General features: G+C 31.5%; 4 protein-coding genes across 5 annotated transcripts; 2 read left to right on the top strand and 2 right to left on the bottom strand.

Annotated features, from left to right (window-relative positions):
* Positions 1–283: 283 nt before the first annotated feature.
* LOC124941222 (cellulose synthase-like protein G3) lies at positions 284–4,337 on the top strand. Its single transcript, XM_047481508.1, has 6 exons — positions 284–923; positions 2,376–2,528; positions 2,605–2,730; positions 2,805–3,248; positions 3,319–3,666; positions 3,734–4,337. Exons 1-6 carry the CDS (start codon positions 339–341, stop codon positions 4,283–4,285), a joined length of 2,208 nt encoding a protein of 735 aa, XP_047337464.1. The 5' UTR covers positions 284–338; the 3' UTR covers positions 4,286–4,337.
* Positions 4,338–6,041: 1,704 nt separating this feature from the next.
* LOC124941224 (cellulose synthase-like protein G3) lies at positions 6,042–8,856 on the top strand. Of its 2 annotated transcripts, none has more exons than XM_047481510.1 (5): positions 6,042–6,677; positions 6,928–6,963; positions 7,094–7,219; positions 7,302–7,745; positions 7,825–8,856. In XM_047481510.1, exons 1-5 carry the CDS (start codon positions 6,111–6,113, stop codon positions 8,740–8,742), a joined length of 2,091 nt encoding a protein of 696 aa, XP_047337466.1. In that variant the 5' UTR covers positions 6,042–6,110; the 3' UTR covers positions 8,743–8,856. The 2 variants fall into 2 exon arrangements, with proteins under 2 accessions (XP_047337466.1, XP_047337465.1); XM_047481509.1 differs by having other exon boundaries at positions 6,928–7,011.
* On the bottom strand, positions 8,762–9,774 carry LOC124941225 (probable E3 ubiquitin-protein ligase RHA4A). Its single transcript, XM_047481511.1, has 2 exons — positions 9,123–9,774; positions 8,762–9,056 (listed from the first exon to the last, which is right to left on the bottom strand). The coding sequence occupies exons 1-2, from the start codon at positions 9,401–9,403 to the stop codon at positions 8,831–8,833; spliced, it is 507 nt and encodes a 168-aa protein (XP_047337467.1). The 5' UTR covers positions 9,404–9,774; the 3' UTR covers positions 8,762–8,830.
* A 1,416-nt stretch (positions 9,775–11,190) lies between these two features.
* LOC124942614 (30S ribosomal protein S6 alpha, chloroplastic) lies at positions 11,191–12,213 on the bottom strand. The gene is made up of 2 exons (XM_047483147.1): positions 11,767–12,213; positions 11,191–11,580 (listed from the first exon to the last, which is right to left on the bottom strand). The coding sequence occupies exons 1-2, from the start codon at positions 12,136–12,138 to the stop codon at positions 11,341–11,343; spliced, it is 612 nt and encodes a 203-aa protein (XP_047339103.1). The 5' UTR covers positions 12,139–12,213; the 3' UTR covers positions 11,191–11,340.
* Positions 12,214–16,386: the final 4,173 nt, after the last annotated feature.

The raw sequence follows: 16,386 nt of genomic DNA, 5'->3' as shown, positions 1-16,386 counted from the left end.
GATTCTTCCGTATTTTGTCAGGTCGACAAACTTCAATACGAAAGAGTTACAGGGCGCGTTGAAATAAAAATAAGCACAAATGATAAATATTTAATAGTTTCTTTGATTCATTCTATTTATTTTATTTTTAATCTCATCGTTTTTCAAGAATGACTTAAATTTGTCTATTCAAGAATTTTAATTTTATAAATTATTTCTACAATTGACAAGGATATATAAATAAAATTTGCCAAATATGGACAATTCATTTAGTACCATTTAAATTAGGATATTCCTTATCTCTAACTCAAAGGTGACTTTACAAAAATACAAAATATCTCAAGAATCTAGAGAGAGAAATGGAAACCGCCGGCGGCGCCGGAGCAAAACAACCCATTCTTCTCCACACAGTTAAAAATTCTCGTCGGAATAATTTAAACCGAATATTCGCCGCCATTTACGCCGCCGCCATATTCACTCTTCTCAGCCACCACATACTCTCTCTCATAACCTCCCCTTCATTCATAACTCTCTCTCTCCTCGCCGCCGACATACTCTTCTGTTTCATGTGGGCTACCACTCAATCTTTCCGAATACGAACCGTCTACCGAACCGTATATCCCGACAGGCTCGAGCTTACGAACCAAGAATTGAAAGCTATCGATGTTTTCGTTTGTACGGCGGATCCGTATAAAGAACCGCCGTTGGGAGTGGTTAATACGGCGTTGTCGTTGATGGGTTTTGATTATCCGGCGCCGGAGAAGATATCTGTTTATATTTCCGACGATGGTGGTTCTCAATTGACTTTGTTTGCTTTTATGGAAGCTGCTAAGTTTGCTAAATATTGGTTACCGTTTTGCCGGCGACGGCGGTTGATGGACACGTGTCCGGATGTCTTTTTCCGATCAAGTTATTCTTCTAACGTTGAAACGGAGGAACTCAAGGTATGGGTTTTTAATTTATTTTTATTTTTAGGTTTAAGATATCAAAATTCACGTGTTCATATTTTTAAAAATAAATAGAATCGGAGATATGTGATATGTGTTCTTAGGGTAGTTCTCCTTAGTCGGTTGAGTTCTCTATCAATAAAAATGTAATAAATTAAGTGATTTTAATAGAATAAACAAAATTTGGTATAATATATTAAAAAAGTTTAAACAAAATTAATCTATTATATATATAAAAAAAATCTAAATTATATCCTTATTTAATTGAGATTTCACATATTTTCTTTAAAAATGTATGCTCTTTATTTTTAAAGATTTTAAAAGTTTTTAACTTATTATTTCAATAATATTTATAAATAAATAAATGATTTATTTTATTAATTTAACGATAATTTTTAAGGGAATTAGAGTTTTGACATTGAATTTTAAAAAATTAATAATCAAAACTCTAATTTTTATTAAAATTAAGTAGTTAAATTAATAAAAATGTTATTTATTTATTTATAAATGTCATGTTATTATATAATAAGTTAAATGTGTTTGAAATTGTTAATAATTTTTTTTTTTTATAATTTTAACAATAATGAACCCAACATATAAGATTTGAAAATATGAAAATTTCAAATTCATCAAAAAAATGTAAATTTATCTTTTTTTTTTTTTTTACGTGATTTTTTGTCGTAACTCATTTATTGTATTCACATTTTTTATAAAATAATCGCCCCACTTAAAAAGATGATTAATATTTATTGGTGAATACTTGAATATATATATATATATATATATATATATATATATATATTTATTATCTTGATTTTCATTGTTTAAATTAATAAAGTCGTACAAACCGACTGATAATAACATAAACGGTGTCTAAATATAAGTATAAGATCATATTTTGTATATTTTTCATATAAATATTAGTTATTATATTATTATAAATATTTTTTAAATATAGACTTATCTCCATTCTCCACCAGGTCATGACTTTGATTCCATTAATTTGTGTGAACTTTTTGAATAAATATACATAAATATATATATATATATATATATATATATATATATATATATATATATATTTTTTAATAATGTTAATAACTAATTTTTAAAATGATTGATAAATTATTTGATTAATACTTAGTTTTATTTAATTAATCTTAAATAATCTCGATCAAAATCAAACCTATAGTCAATACTAAGACTCAAAGTCATTCACGGCATCTTGATTCTTGAAGCAGATTTTTTGTTTGATTTGAATATTATAATAATAGATAATGTTGCAAATAAAATATATACTAAATAATTTATTGTCATGTGATAGATTTTTTCTTTCTCTTTTCATTTTTATAAAAAAAATAAAAACTTGATTTTTCTAAATTATTGTGATGGGTATTTACTTCAATTTAATTTATAAATATGTATGAGAAAATGACTTATTCTTTACAGAATATGTATGAGAAAATGAGACATAAAATTGAAAATACCCTCGAGAGAGGAGAAGTGGACGAGAACTACTTGGTTGACGATAAAGAACGAGAAATAATCAAGAAATGGTCGGAAGGAAATTTTACACGACAAGACCACCCAACGGTTATTCAGGTTATCATTTTTTCAAATGTCAAGTATATTTCTAATAAATTTTACTCTTTTAATACAAAATTTAATTGTTTTGTAGGTAATTTTAGAAAATAAGAAAGACAAGGATAAATCAGGTGTCCCAATGCCAAATTTGATATATGTTGCTAGAGAGAAGAGCAAGATGTCCACTCACCACTTCAAAGCTGGTGCCCTCAATACCCTAGTAAGTTATACTACCACAAAAAATATTATAGTTATTTTAGTTCAAGATTTAAATTTTTGTTTTTGTTTTTGAAGCTTCGAGTTTCGGCAGTGATGACAAATGCTCCGATAGTTCTAACACAAGATTGCGACATGTACTCCAACGATCCTCAAACGCTTCGTCGCGCCTTGTGTTACTTCTCCGATTCAAATCGCAAGCCCAATTTGGGTTACATTCAATTTCCACAACGTTTTCACAGCTTAAACAAGAACGATATCTATGCGAATGAGTTCAAAGGCTTGTTTATTGCGAATCCTCTAGGCATGGATGGGCTTTCCGGACCTTCTTATGTGGGCAGTGGATGTTTCTTCTCTCGACGAGTCTTTTTTGGAGGCCCATCCTCATTCGTGGATCCAGAGAATCCTCAGCTACGACCACATAACATAGTGGAAAAGCCCATTGGATCACAATCTATTCTTGATTTAGCCCATCATGTTGCCGGATGCAATTATGAAGACCAAACCTCATGGGGCTCAAAAGTACTACTTTTCTTTATTACCTTAACTTTTTTTAATTTTTTTTTTAACATGATCTCTTTTGATTTTTTAGTTGGGCTTTCGTTATGGATCACTAGTCGAGGACTACTACACCGGTTATAGGCTACAATGTGAGGGTTGGAAATCCGTGTTTTGCCATCCGAAGAGGGCTGCATTCCTCGGCGATATACCAATCAATCTCAATGATTTATTAAGCCAAACCAAGAGATGGGCTTTGGGCCTCGGCGACGTGGCATTCTCTAAACACAATCCAATTATCTTTGGTACGCGATACATGGGCCTCTTAATGGGCCTAGCTTACTCCCACTATGCCTTTTGGCCCACTCTTTGTGTGCCCATCACGGTTTACGCTTTCATTCCTCAACTCGCTCTTCTCAATGACATCTCTATTTTTCCTAAGGTAGTATGTCGATTTATTGTGTATTCTTAACTACATAGAACCTACATTAACCTTGGTCACATTTTAGGTGTCGAATGCAATGTTTTGGGTGTACGTTTTCCTATTTGTTGGCTCGTACGCACAAGATTGCCTCGAATTTATAATGGCTGATGGAACGTTTTTGAGATGGTGGAGCGATCAAAGGATGTTTCTTATAAGAGGTTTGACGTCATACTTATTTGGAACAATGGAATACATAACAAGGTCAATGGGAATAGCTTCGGATGGATTTAACGTGACGAGCAAAGTCGTGGACAGCGAGCAAGGGAAGAGATATGAACAAGGGATATTCGAATTCGGCGTGCATTCGCCCATGATTGTCGTGTTATCGACAGCAGCCATCCTAAATTTGGCTGCGGCTTTGTGGGGAATTTTGAAAATATGGGGAGGAGAAGTGAGCATAGATGGACTTGTATTGCAAGTTTTTGTTGCGAGTTTTGCATCGGTTAATGGTTGGCCGATATATGAAGCCATGTTTATGAGAAGCGATGAGGGGAGAATTCCGCGAAAAACTACAATTGTTTCGATACTTAGTGCTGCTACTTTATATGTAATTGTATCATTTCTCTTCCCAAAATAATTGTATCAACCGAATCTATTTAAACTATTATAAGTAATAAGTTGGTTTTTTTTAATGGTTTGAAGCTAGAGATCTTTATTATTGATATTAAAAAATGGGTGCATCCTTCTAAGTTATGGTTACTTATGGTTATAAAATGTTGAGTTGAACAATTTCATTCTCGTTAAGCTTAGATTCGGATTCGAGCTCAATTCAGCTTTTATATTAGAGTTTGAGTTCGGATTCAAGCTCAATTTGAGCTTTTATATTAGAATTTGAGTTCTAACTCCTATATATTTAGTTGATCTCACGAACTGTTGGTTAATAACTCGTTTATAACTTAAAAAATGTTTCACCTAGGTTATTAAATATAAAAGAATCATGTTCGCAACCTTGTTTCACCTAGGTTATTAAATATAAAACAATCATGTTCGCAACCTCGTAAATAGGGATGATAATGAGCCGGTTCGGGGCGAGAATGCATTTATCATTCCCGTCCCATTTTTATTCCGGAGATTTTTTTAGTACCATCCTCGACTCGTTCGGTTTCAAAGAATCCCCGCGGGACACCGTTTATACTATATTCTCGATAAAATCAACATAATAAAATTATTTAAACAATTTTTTTAATATAACATATATTATAATATATTAAAATTTTATATTATTATAAAGAAATAAACTTAAAACTTTTTTAAAATATAATGAATAAATAAATAAATATGTTGGTAATTTTATATATTTAATTGTGTTGATATTTTCGGGGTAAAATCGGGTTGAAATCGGAACGTGATGGGGCGGAGAACAAAATATCATCATCGTCTCATTCCCAGGTAACTACCGGTCAAATCAAGAAAAAACTATTCTTCAGTTCGGTTACCGCGGGACGGTTTTAAATTGTCGTCCTTACCCATAAACAAGCTTTTAAACGAATATTTTTACAAATTTCTAAACAAAATATTAGTGAGTCCATTAACAAGTTTTTAAATGAATGTTGAGTCTTCGAGCTGAATATTTATAATTTGAGTCGTTTAAATTTTTAAACTTTTAAAGGGAGAATTGTTATTTATCAAATTAAGGTCATCTCCAACCCAAATACATATTCTCAAACTCAAAATACAGTAAACATCTCATTAAACAGTAATTCATCTCCAACCAAAAAACCCAAACTCAAACTCAAAAGAATATTCTCAGAATATTCCTTTTTATAATAATTTTTAATTTTTTCAATATTATCTATATATTTATCTAAAATTACAAATTGAACCCATAACTTTACAACAACTTATTAATTACTTTTAAATTCTAATTATAAATCAATTATTTATACAATATTATTTATTATTATAAATTTATAATACTTAAAAATATAAAATATAAATATAAACAAATTTAATATAAATTAATCATATAAACAAATTAAAATTATCATGAATTAAACATATAAATAAATTAAAATATAAATAAATAAAATAGGTAAACAAATTAAAATATAAATAAGTTATTTAAATTAATTAAAAACAAACTAAAAGGACTAAAATGAAAGTTTTAAAAAGTTTTGAGTATGTGAACGTGTACCTGCAAATTTGAGTATGGAGGAGAGAGAATTTGAAAAAAAACTTAAAAAAACTTAAAATTAAAAAAACTTAAAATACAGTTGAATTTACATGTGGGTTGAAATTGAAAGACTAAAACAGAAATGAATTTAAATCCCAAATATAACATAAGTAAACAATTTTGACTTATTTAAGTTTATTATTTTTTAAGAGTCCTCCGACAACACTGATATTTTGTTTTTTTAAAGTCCGACAAGCTGATAAGAAAGAGAGAGAAATATTCCGACATAATGAAATCAACTCGCCTCCACTCCTCCGCCGTCCACCGCCGTGCATGGCCTAATCGGATATTCGCCGTACTATACTTCGCCGCCGTCGTAACACTTATCCGCCGCCAAATCCTCTCTCTCCTCAATTCCACTATTCCAATCCCCATCTCTCTCCTCATCTTCCTCGCCGACATCATACTCTCTTTCATCTGGGTCGCCGGCCAAGGTTTCAAAATCCGACCAATTCGACGAAATACCCATCAAGAAAATCTAACTTTGATTATTCAAGAACACGAATTTCCAGCCATAGATTTGTTCATATGTACGGCGGATCCAGATAAAGAACCGCCGTTAAGTGTAGTGAATACTGTTCTTTCAGTTATGTCCTATGATTACCCGCCGGAAAAGTTGTCGGTTTATGTTTCTGATGATGGAGGGTCTCAATTTACTTTAATGGCTTTTACTGAAGCTGTTAATTTTGCTGCTTATTGGTTACCTTATTGTAGGAGGAATCAAATTATAGAGAGATGTCCTAGTGTTTATCTTGAATCTAATCCTGTTTGGGTACCTGAATTCGATGAAATTAAGGTAAATCATGTATTTTGTTTTGAATTCCATTCAAAATGTTTATAACTCTTGACTTTTTAAACTCTCGATTTAAGTGGGAATGGGAATCGAATCATAAAACTCTTTAGTCTATCGCTAGAGAGGAATCAAAGTCGTGATCTTTTTATGCCGCGCTTCAATTGGGATTCGAACCCGTAACTTTTATGGGTTAAATAATGTTAAACCATTGAGATAATGTTGATCCAATGTGCTTGGTTCTAACTCATTGCAGGAATTATACGAGACCATGAAAAACAGAATTGAAAAGGCAAATCAAATCAAGGGTTTTAGCCGAAATCATCCAACTGTTATTCAGGTTAATGATGATCATTTACTGGTTTTTTTTACCTTCTTATGATATGCATGGATTCATTTGTAATGATGAGAAATGGAAACAGGTGCTAATAGAGAACATAAAAGACAAAGACATAACCGGTCGGGGAATGCCAAATCTTATTTATGTGTCGAGAGAGAAAAGGAAAAACATCCCACATAACTTCAAGGCTGGAGCCCTTAACGTGCTTGTAATTACTTCATTTTCTCTCTTGATATTTGAAAACAATCAAATCTTGATACTAATTGCAGAGAGTTTACGAAAAATTGTAGGTTAGAGTATCGGCGGTGATGACAAATGCTCCGATAATCTTAACGTTGGATTGCGATATGTATTCAAATGATCCTCAAACGCCTAGAAGGGCTTTATGTTATTTTGTTGATTCAAGCTTGAAAGACAATTTGGGATACATTCAATTCCCACAAGCTTTCTTTGGGATCAATCGAGATGATGTTTATGGTTCGGAATTCAAATTTGAAGCCAAAATTTACCCTTCGGGTAATGATGGAATAGGCGGCCCGACTTACTTGGGGACAGGAGCATTCTTTAATCGTCGATCACTCTTTGGTGGACCACAAACGTTTCTTGTACCAGAGATTCAAGAACTCAGCCCATATTGGGTTGTGAATAAGTCTATTGGATCACCCGATGTTCTCGCATTGGCCAATCAACTTGCAAGATGTGATTACGAGGCTCAAACCCTATGGGGGTCCAAGGTATATATAATATATACTATATATCCTATCGTTACTCAATTTATAAATCAAAATATTCAAATAATTTTCGATAATTCAGGTGGGATATAGGTACGGGTCAGTGGCGGAGGACATGTATACATCTTACTTGATGCAATGCGAGGGTTGGAGATCAATCTTTTGTCACCCAAGAAGGCCTGCGTTTTTGGGTAATTCAGCTATGTCCCTGTTCGACCTACTCAGTCAAGTGAAGCGATGGTGCGTCGGTTTCTTGCAAATGGGATTTAGTAAGCATAGTCCAATAACATTCGGAATCCGATTCTTGAATCCTTTCCTAGCCTTCGCATACATATACCACGCATTTTGTCCCATCCTTGGCATTGCGGTCACCATCTACGCGTTCATTCCTCAGCTCGCTATGATCGGTTCCATCTCGATATTTCCCAAGGTTTCGGATCCTTGGTTTTTCTTATACATGTTCTTGTTTTTGGGAGCCTATGTGCAAGATTTTGTAGTTTTCATGTTGGAAGGTTGGGAAAACAATAGCATTATAAAGTGGTGGAACAACCAAAGAATGTGGATAATCAAGGGACTTTCTTGTTATCCTTTTGCCATCACGGATTTCGTAATAACCAATTGTTTGGGAATAACCGCACCCCGATTTAACGTAACGGGTAAGGTCGTTGACGAGGAGCTGTCGGATAGGTACAATAGAGGGATGATGGAATTCGGTGTGGAGTCTCCGGTTTTCATTCCGATTGCCACATCAGCAATGGTGAATTTGGTGGCACTAGCGTGCGGGGTTGGTGAGGTGGCAATAATCGGGAATGAGAGATTTAAGGATTTGTTTGGACAAATGTTTATTGCTGGATATGGGGTGGTTAATAGTTGGCCAATTTATGAAGCTATGGTTATAAGACATGATCCAGGGAAGATGCCCACCAAGATTACATTGGTTTCACTCTTTGTAACCTTGATTCTATCTTCAGCATCTTATTATTATTTGAGAAATGTATGAATAGAATCAATCAAATTATAATACTATAAGACTGAAATTGTCTTCATTTTTTTTCTTCAATATTTATATTTGATGTTTATGAATAGAATTATAAGTCAAATTCTTCTACTTGAATCACCACCGAAGAAGAAGGAGAATTAAGGTCGAGTTTGGGAGTTCGACACCGTCTAGGCGCAATGAAACATCTACAAAGCGGGCAAGTGGTATTAGATAGTAGCCAAAGACGTATACAATCACCATGAAACACATGTCTGCATGCCGGAATCTGATGCAGCACCTCCTCCATCTCGAATTCTCCTAAGCAAACACAACACCTGCACTAGGAATTAATGAATCAACCTTATTTTATTTTTTTTCAGGGAGATTGAGGATAAGCTTACATTGAATCAGTAGTAGTCAACACTTGATCAAACGAGACAGTCTCAAGCTTGGCGGATTTGAGATTTGACACCGGCAGTTGCAGGGAAGAAGGTTGAAGATTATCAAGAATTGGAAGAGGGGAATTAGAAGTTCTTCTCTTGAGATAGAACAAGTAAAGCAAGAGTAGAAGAATGATTGAAATCAAAATAGGTATGGAGAAGATGAAGGCTTGGTATAATTTGAGCTGAAGTTCTTCAGGGTATAAGTGAGAAGGACTTGGACTTGGATTAAAACCCATCATAGACAAGAACAAATTTCCATAAACTTTTCTTTTTTAAAACAAGAAAGAAAGAGAGAGGAAGTAAAAAGTATGTATTATTGCATTTGATACATTATAAACATATATAGATAAATAAGCCAACCTCCACTAGAGACTAGTAGCTTTTTTTGGGACCAAACTCATCAATAATACATCACTTAACTGGTTTCTATAGATGAATAATACAATTTAAAGAAAAATTGGGGATTTTAAGGATAAAAAAATAAATGATGGGTAATTCACTTTAATTATTTCCAATGATGGGAAGAGCTCATTTCTTCCCACTAAGATATATATGGACCCTCTTCTTCCAAATATGCCAACTACTGTTGTCTGTCTCTATCATTTAAATTAGATTAAAAATGTGTCACCTTTGATAATTAAGGGAAAAAATGGGCATAAAACAAATTATAGTTTTAATTAAGCCGTCAAATCTACATGAAAAGAGGATGAAGGAAGATATTATTAGATCACAAAATCATCCAATTCACTAAAAGGGACATAGATGCAATCCAGCTAATTAAAAATATTGAATCTTGGAGCACTGCATAATATTAGTATTATTTGGACCGTAGATAGTAGTAGTTGTTGTTTCATCATCAACTTGCACTTTTTTTTGTGGCTGGGGTCAAGTTGCTAATTGACCTGGTCAACCTATACCCTTTTTACAAGAGGTTTGCACCATCAGCACCTACTTTTTTCTTTTATTTGTAGCAAAATCATTTGTTACTCTAGCCCGAATCTACAATCAGTGTTCTGAATCGGAATCGAATATAAAAACTTGATCTATTATGAATAACACAACATCCCACAATTATAAGGGTTGTTCGGTTATGGGTTATTTGGATAACCAATAGCTTGTTTTCAAATAATCTTATTTGGTATAGATTATTGATTGAAAATGGGTTATTGGCATACAAAGTTGATTGAAGAATTCATGACGAGGGATGGAGGGATGGGGGTTATCTGAGATTAATTGAAAACAAACAAGACCCAAAGCTGAGACCTGAACCCCAACCTCTCCAAGTCTAATAGGGCATTCAATTTCTGAAAAGACACAAAAACACGACCCGAACCTAGCACGAAAAAATCAGGTTTGAGTAAAAACCAGGTCCACCCGTTTAATGTGGTCAATAGGTCAAAATCGGGTTGACAAGACCCGCAACCCATTTACAATTTTCTTTTGTAGGGTATTTGTTTGCCCTTTCCTACTCATTTGAAATGAAACAGATTTAATTTAGAGTTAATGTTTTTTTGTGTTGATGTCATTTTAATCTGAAATAGAGAGATGTGATATTAATTACATCGAGTTAAATCATGTTTGGTTCGAGTTGAGTCAGGGCAATCGGGTCGGATTTGGGTCATCACAAATAAACTAATCAGGTTCAGATTAGTATCGCTCAACCCGACCTGAATTGTCATCCCCTAGAGTCTAGTTACCTTTTAGTGGTTCAAATATAAAGACTTATGGTGATCTTGTTTATGAGTTATCTTAATTAGAGAGTTTTAACCTATGAAATTATTAGCACATATGGGAGATTCTGTGCAAAATCTGAAGGTGACATCTAATCTGAGATTATATTCTTCTTAATTAATCCACCCACCACCCACAAAAGCCATAATATTAAGTGGCAAAAGTCATCAGACAACACATGTAAACTATCAATAGATTATTCTCTAATTATAATCCATTATCTTAGTGCTCTACTCTACTCAACTCAACTCTTCATCAATTTAGAAGCATCATCATCAACATCAACATCATCATCTTCAATCTCTAATAATGGTTTCGTAGGATTAACAGATAGAATTTGAGTCATTAATTAATCTCAACAACAGGAAGAACAACACAAGGTACATACATACATGCAAATTAAGTAAGTAGTGAACAAATATATATATAAAAGTACCTCAAATGATCAGTATTTTCTCTTCCTAATCTTGAAACTTGAAGATCTTATGATATCATCATCTGGTTTCAGAACAGACTCCAAAGGTTCAATTGCCTCAGGCTTGGTGTAATATGAGAACAGGAGGTATATTCCATCTAGATAAGTGTTGGTTTCTCCTGCTTTGTTTTTCTTCTTAATCCCATAGGCAAGTGGAATCACTCCTCTGTTGAACACTTCTACATACATTCCTCCTCCTGCAACTAACAACTGGAAAAATGGAACCAAATTCAGATTCAATGCTAACCCATAAAAACTAATCACATTCAATGAAAATGGATGGTGTTTTAAGACTGTTTTTACACCAAACAATGGACAAATTGATTGAGAAAAACAGTAAAGTTACTAACTTTCCGATTGAAAATTAGGTCAAGAGATGTAGAAATTGAAAACTACCTCTTCATACTTCTGAGTTAGGTTAAGGCGTTCGTCTTCTGACATGTCTGGCCTTAAGACGGCCATGGTTTCGTACTGACGATAACCTGGGGGACATAACTTGGGTTCCTCTTCTTCTACGGCGGAAATTGCTGATCCTTGAGCAATTGGTGGGTCGTCGTCATCTCCTCCTCCGCCGAATCCACCTCTTTCGAAGAATGTACCGGCGAAATCTAGGGTTTGGGCATTGATAGATATGTTTAGATTCGGCTTGCGATGATGGGTTAAGGAAAGGGGTTTTGTAGGGAGAACTACGAAGGTGCGGGTGCTCAGAGGGAAAGAAGATGAAGACGATGAAATGGGGAGAATTGAGGCCATAGAAGAGGCCGCCATTGATGATGGAAATCGCGAATCGATAATGAATTGAGAATGAGAACGCAGAGACGGCTCGAATGGATAATTCTGAAGATGGGAGCTTTACGCACCTTGACATTAGCCATATCTGAATATTTTTCATTTTTTCTTTTTTCATTTTGTTCTTTTACATAATTAAATAATTCAAAAAAATATAATTAAATAGAAGATTATTTTTAAAAAGAATATATATTAAAATAAAAAGTGTACATTAATTTGCAAATAAATCAATTCAAAACATAGAAACAAATAAATATGCAAACTCGACATATGTGGGTATTTGATTGTCAGGTTTTAAGTATTTTAAATCGAATTAGGGATCGAGAGAAAGTTAGCCAATTGGGTTTGGGGTCGGAATAAAAAATGTGCGAAACCCAACCATGTGGTATCTGATTGTCAAGTTGAAGTATTTTAAATTAGATTAAGCATCGGAGAAAATATTCAATTGAATTCAGGTCGGTATGACTTAACGAGAAATATGAAAAAAAAAAAAAAAAACTCAACTGTATTAAGTTAATTTAATTTCATATTTCTTATCATTGTAATGATTACAATAACCATATGTCATTTATATTACTCTTACTCATATACATAAACATCATTCTTTTAATAGAAAAAAATATTAATTATTTATCTTTCATTCTTGTAATAATAAAAAGTTGTTTTTCACTCTTATCTTCAACTTCCTACTTAGTTTTTTTTTGAATTATTTTCTTTAAATTCTTATTCAACTCTAATAATAATAAAATTATTATATGTTTTTTTAATATTTACCTTATAAATATATAAATAAGAAATGTTTTTATTTTTATTAATAAAGTTATATTTTACATTTTAATCAGATAACGAGATTCGTATCGGGAATCGGGTGCCCGACAAATCAAAATGGTTATAAAATTATAAATACTTATCGGGTCTAGTTGGGTCGGATTGGATAGTAAAATAAAAATGGGATTTAAAAAAAAGGGTACTTCACTACCCTTATCGTAGGCTGTTCGGTTGTCATCACTATTTCAAGTATGGAAGATATGGACATAAAAATTTAATATTTATTGATATTATTTTTATTGAGAAACAAATGCTCAACTTTTATTATTCAAATGTGATATAGAGATGATTTTGAACCCAAAATTAGGGTTGTGCAAAAAAAAACGGAAAACCGGTAACCCAATCGAACCGATAGTTAACCGGTTTCATTTTAACGGTTTATTGGTTAATCGGTTCTAGCGATTCTGGTTAATCGGTTTTTTACCGGTTAAACGGTTCGATTTTCGGTTTCCTTATTTTTCTAACGGTTTAACCAGTAAATCGGTAATAATTTTATATATATTTTTATATTTTATAATTTGTATTAGTTATTTTATAAATAATTTTTATAGAATAATTTTTAAAAAACATTATAATCTATATAAAATTTTACAAAAATAAATTAAAATAATTTCATTAAAATATGTAAAATTGTTTTTAGGAATTATAAATTAACAAAATCAAAATAGTTAAGCAAATTAAAATTTGATGTCTTCAAAGTTCAACATTCACTTTATGTTTTAACTTTCTCTTCAACACGTCCAATACGGAAACACATAAAATCAATGTTATAAATTATAATTTACCGATTTTACTTCTTGTTATATCAGTTGAGAAGGGGTTCTATCATATCCGCTTATACTTGATTGGTCAAAGACTAATCGTCATAATGAATTTGAAATTTTTTAAGAAACATATAAAAACCTAACATAATAACTATAAAATATATTATATTTATAAAATATATTATATTGTTACAATAAAATCATATATTATAACATATTCCTAAATATATCAATAAAATATATTATTATAATATAATATATTTATATTATATTATAATAATAATATAATATATTATAATAGAGAAAAAAAGATAGAGAATAATATAATAGGAAAGTGAAAATAATAATTTAAAAAAATATATTTTATAAATTTATTACTTAATTTAAAAAAATTGAATTATCGGTTTCTGGTTAAACCCGGTTAACGAGCCAGAACCGACCAAAACCGGTAGAACCAGAATCGGTAAAATTGATACCATTAACGGTCGGTTAACCGGTTTCTAAAATAAAAGTCAAAACCGGTAATAACCGAAACCGTTTAACTGGTTAACCGGCCGGTTGAACACCCCTATCCAAAATGTTGGGAATTGACATGAATTTGCTTGTCAATGGATTAAAGAAGATACAATAGTTGGGTGGGCTTGAATATGATGGGCCAATAATTATTCTCATGGCCAACTTTATGGGCTTTGAGTATTTTTGTCATTTAGATATATAAAGTATAAACCCTACATATATATATATAATTTAAGTTGAAATTATTTAGTATTTGACTTTAAAGTTTTGGTCATTTAATATTTAGCTATTAATTTATTTATTTTTGCATAGAAGAGGAATCCAAATATATTAATTATTTTTAATTGGTTATTAATTATGAACATTAATCAAATCCATAGAATCTTTTTTGTTTGAAAAGTTGGCCTGGCTTTATTTTAATTGGGCTTTTATATTTATTTAAACCACTAGACTTTTTTTTATTTAAGAGAAATTCTTCCAATTATTTTGGAGTAGAAAATATATTTGATAATTTAACTCATTCAATTAACTTAATTAATTTGATTGGTATTAAATGTTTGAGATTATCCAGATAGTTTATTTTATGATGTGATGTTTTTTCTTTTATATTATAAGGTCAAATATGTTGTGTTTTGTGTTTTTGATAATCTATTTAGTTGATCCCATATCATTTGATCAAAACATATCTTCTTTAAAAAAATATATTTTAATATTTAATGTTATTTTATTAAAAAAAAATAGCACATTTAATTGACTTAATCTCTATAATTATTATTAAAAAAATTAATTCTAAAGACGAGATGAGTGGCTTTAAGAGGTTTGCTAGTTTTTGTGGCAAAGAATGATCATAAAATATTTTATTTTTATAACTTTCATTAATTAGAATGAAAATTTAACACAAACTTATTTTTTATATAATATTATGTTCAATTAAATTAAATAAGTAACATTAATCTTTTATTTATTTATTTGTGAAGGTTACTTATAATAAATTAAATGAAAATGTTACAGACAAAGTCTTGTTTGGTATAATAAAAAAACTCTAATTTATATAGTTTAAAGAAAGAAGTGGCAATTTACCCTAATAAAAAATCTCAATTTGACAATTAAACTCATATAAAATATATAATTTTAGAAGTCTGAATTATCAAATTAGAACTCCTTATTGAGAATCAATTTAAATTTTGTAACTTGTTATCAATATTGATTTTCTAGTAGAGTGCCTTAGATATTGAGGAATACTAGCACCTGGATTCAACAATCCGAGAAGGAGAAAGAGTAACACGACTAATTAGATTTGATGGGACTGTACATGATGACGATAATTAAGAGTATTGTCTGAGAATGAACATGAGCAGTTGAATTTGATAGAGTTGATTATGTTGATTCTCATAAACACTCTCTTTTTTAACAACGAAATTTTTCTCTAGTTCCAACTTTAATCCCTTCTTCAACATTACTCAAACTAGGAAGATCTCTTTGCGATGCACACGGATAAAAATATATTGTTACAACGTTCCGCGTTCATCAAATTTGGTGTTGAATTTAAAATATAAAATGTTATTAGCCTAGTTGGTTAACGAGTTGTACTTATTTTTGTTAGGTTGCGAGTTTGAACCATTCCTATAACATTTTTAATTTTATTTTTAACCGTTTTAAGTTTATGGGCGGGTCAACCCATAATCCGACCCAAGTATCAATTTACTCTCACATATATATCCAAATTAACTACAACTCTCGACCCGCCAATTCAGACACTTTCAAAATTAAGCATCATTATATATATATATATATATTCTCATATATCCTCTCCAAATCTTCAGTCATTTTATCTTCTAAATTTTCTTCTGTTTCATTTCAACTTCAACATCATCATTTTCAAATTTAGCATCTTCTTCACTATTTTTACTTAACCACCATTTTTAAGATATTGAACTAATAGAGATATCACATTAATACGAGTCATAACTGGGTCTAGTACATCATCAAGATTAAGATAATTATAGTTAAATAACTTTGAAAAAGTTGTACAACCTCTAATACAGTATGATCAGTGTTGAAGGAATTTAAATCATCATTACCCCACGATACAAAACATAAAAAGAGAGACCGATTTTTG

Source organism: Impatiens glandulifera, chromosome 6, assembly GCF_907164915.1.
Source record: "Impatiens glandulifera chromosome 6, dImpGla2.1, whole genome shotgun sequence".
NCBI classification, from domain to species: Eukaryota; Viridiplantae; Streptophyta; class Magnoliopsida; order Ericales; family Balsaminaceae; genus Impatiens; species Impatiens glandulifera.
This window is presented reverse-complemented; position numbering and strand designations above follow the sequence as displayed.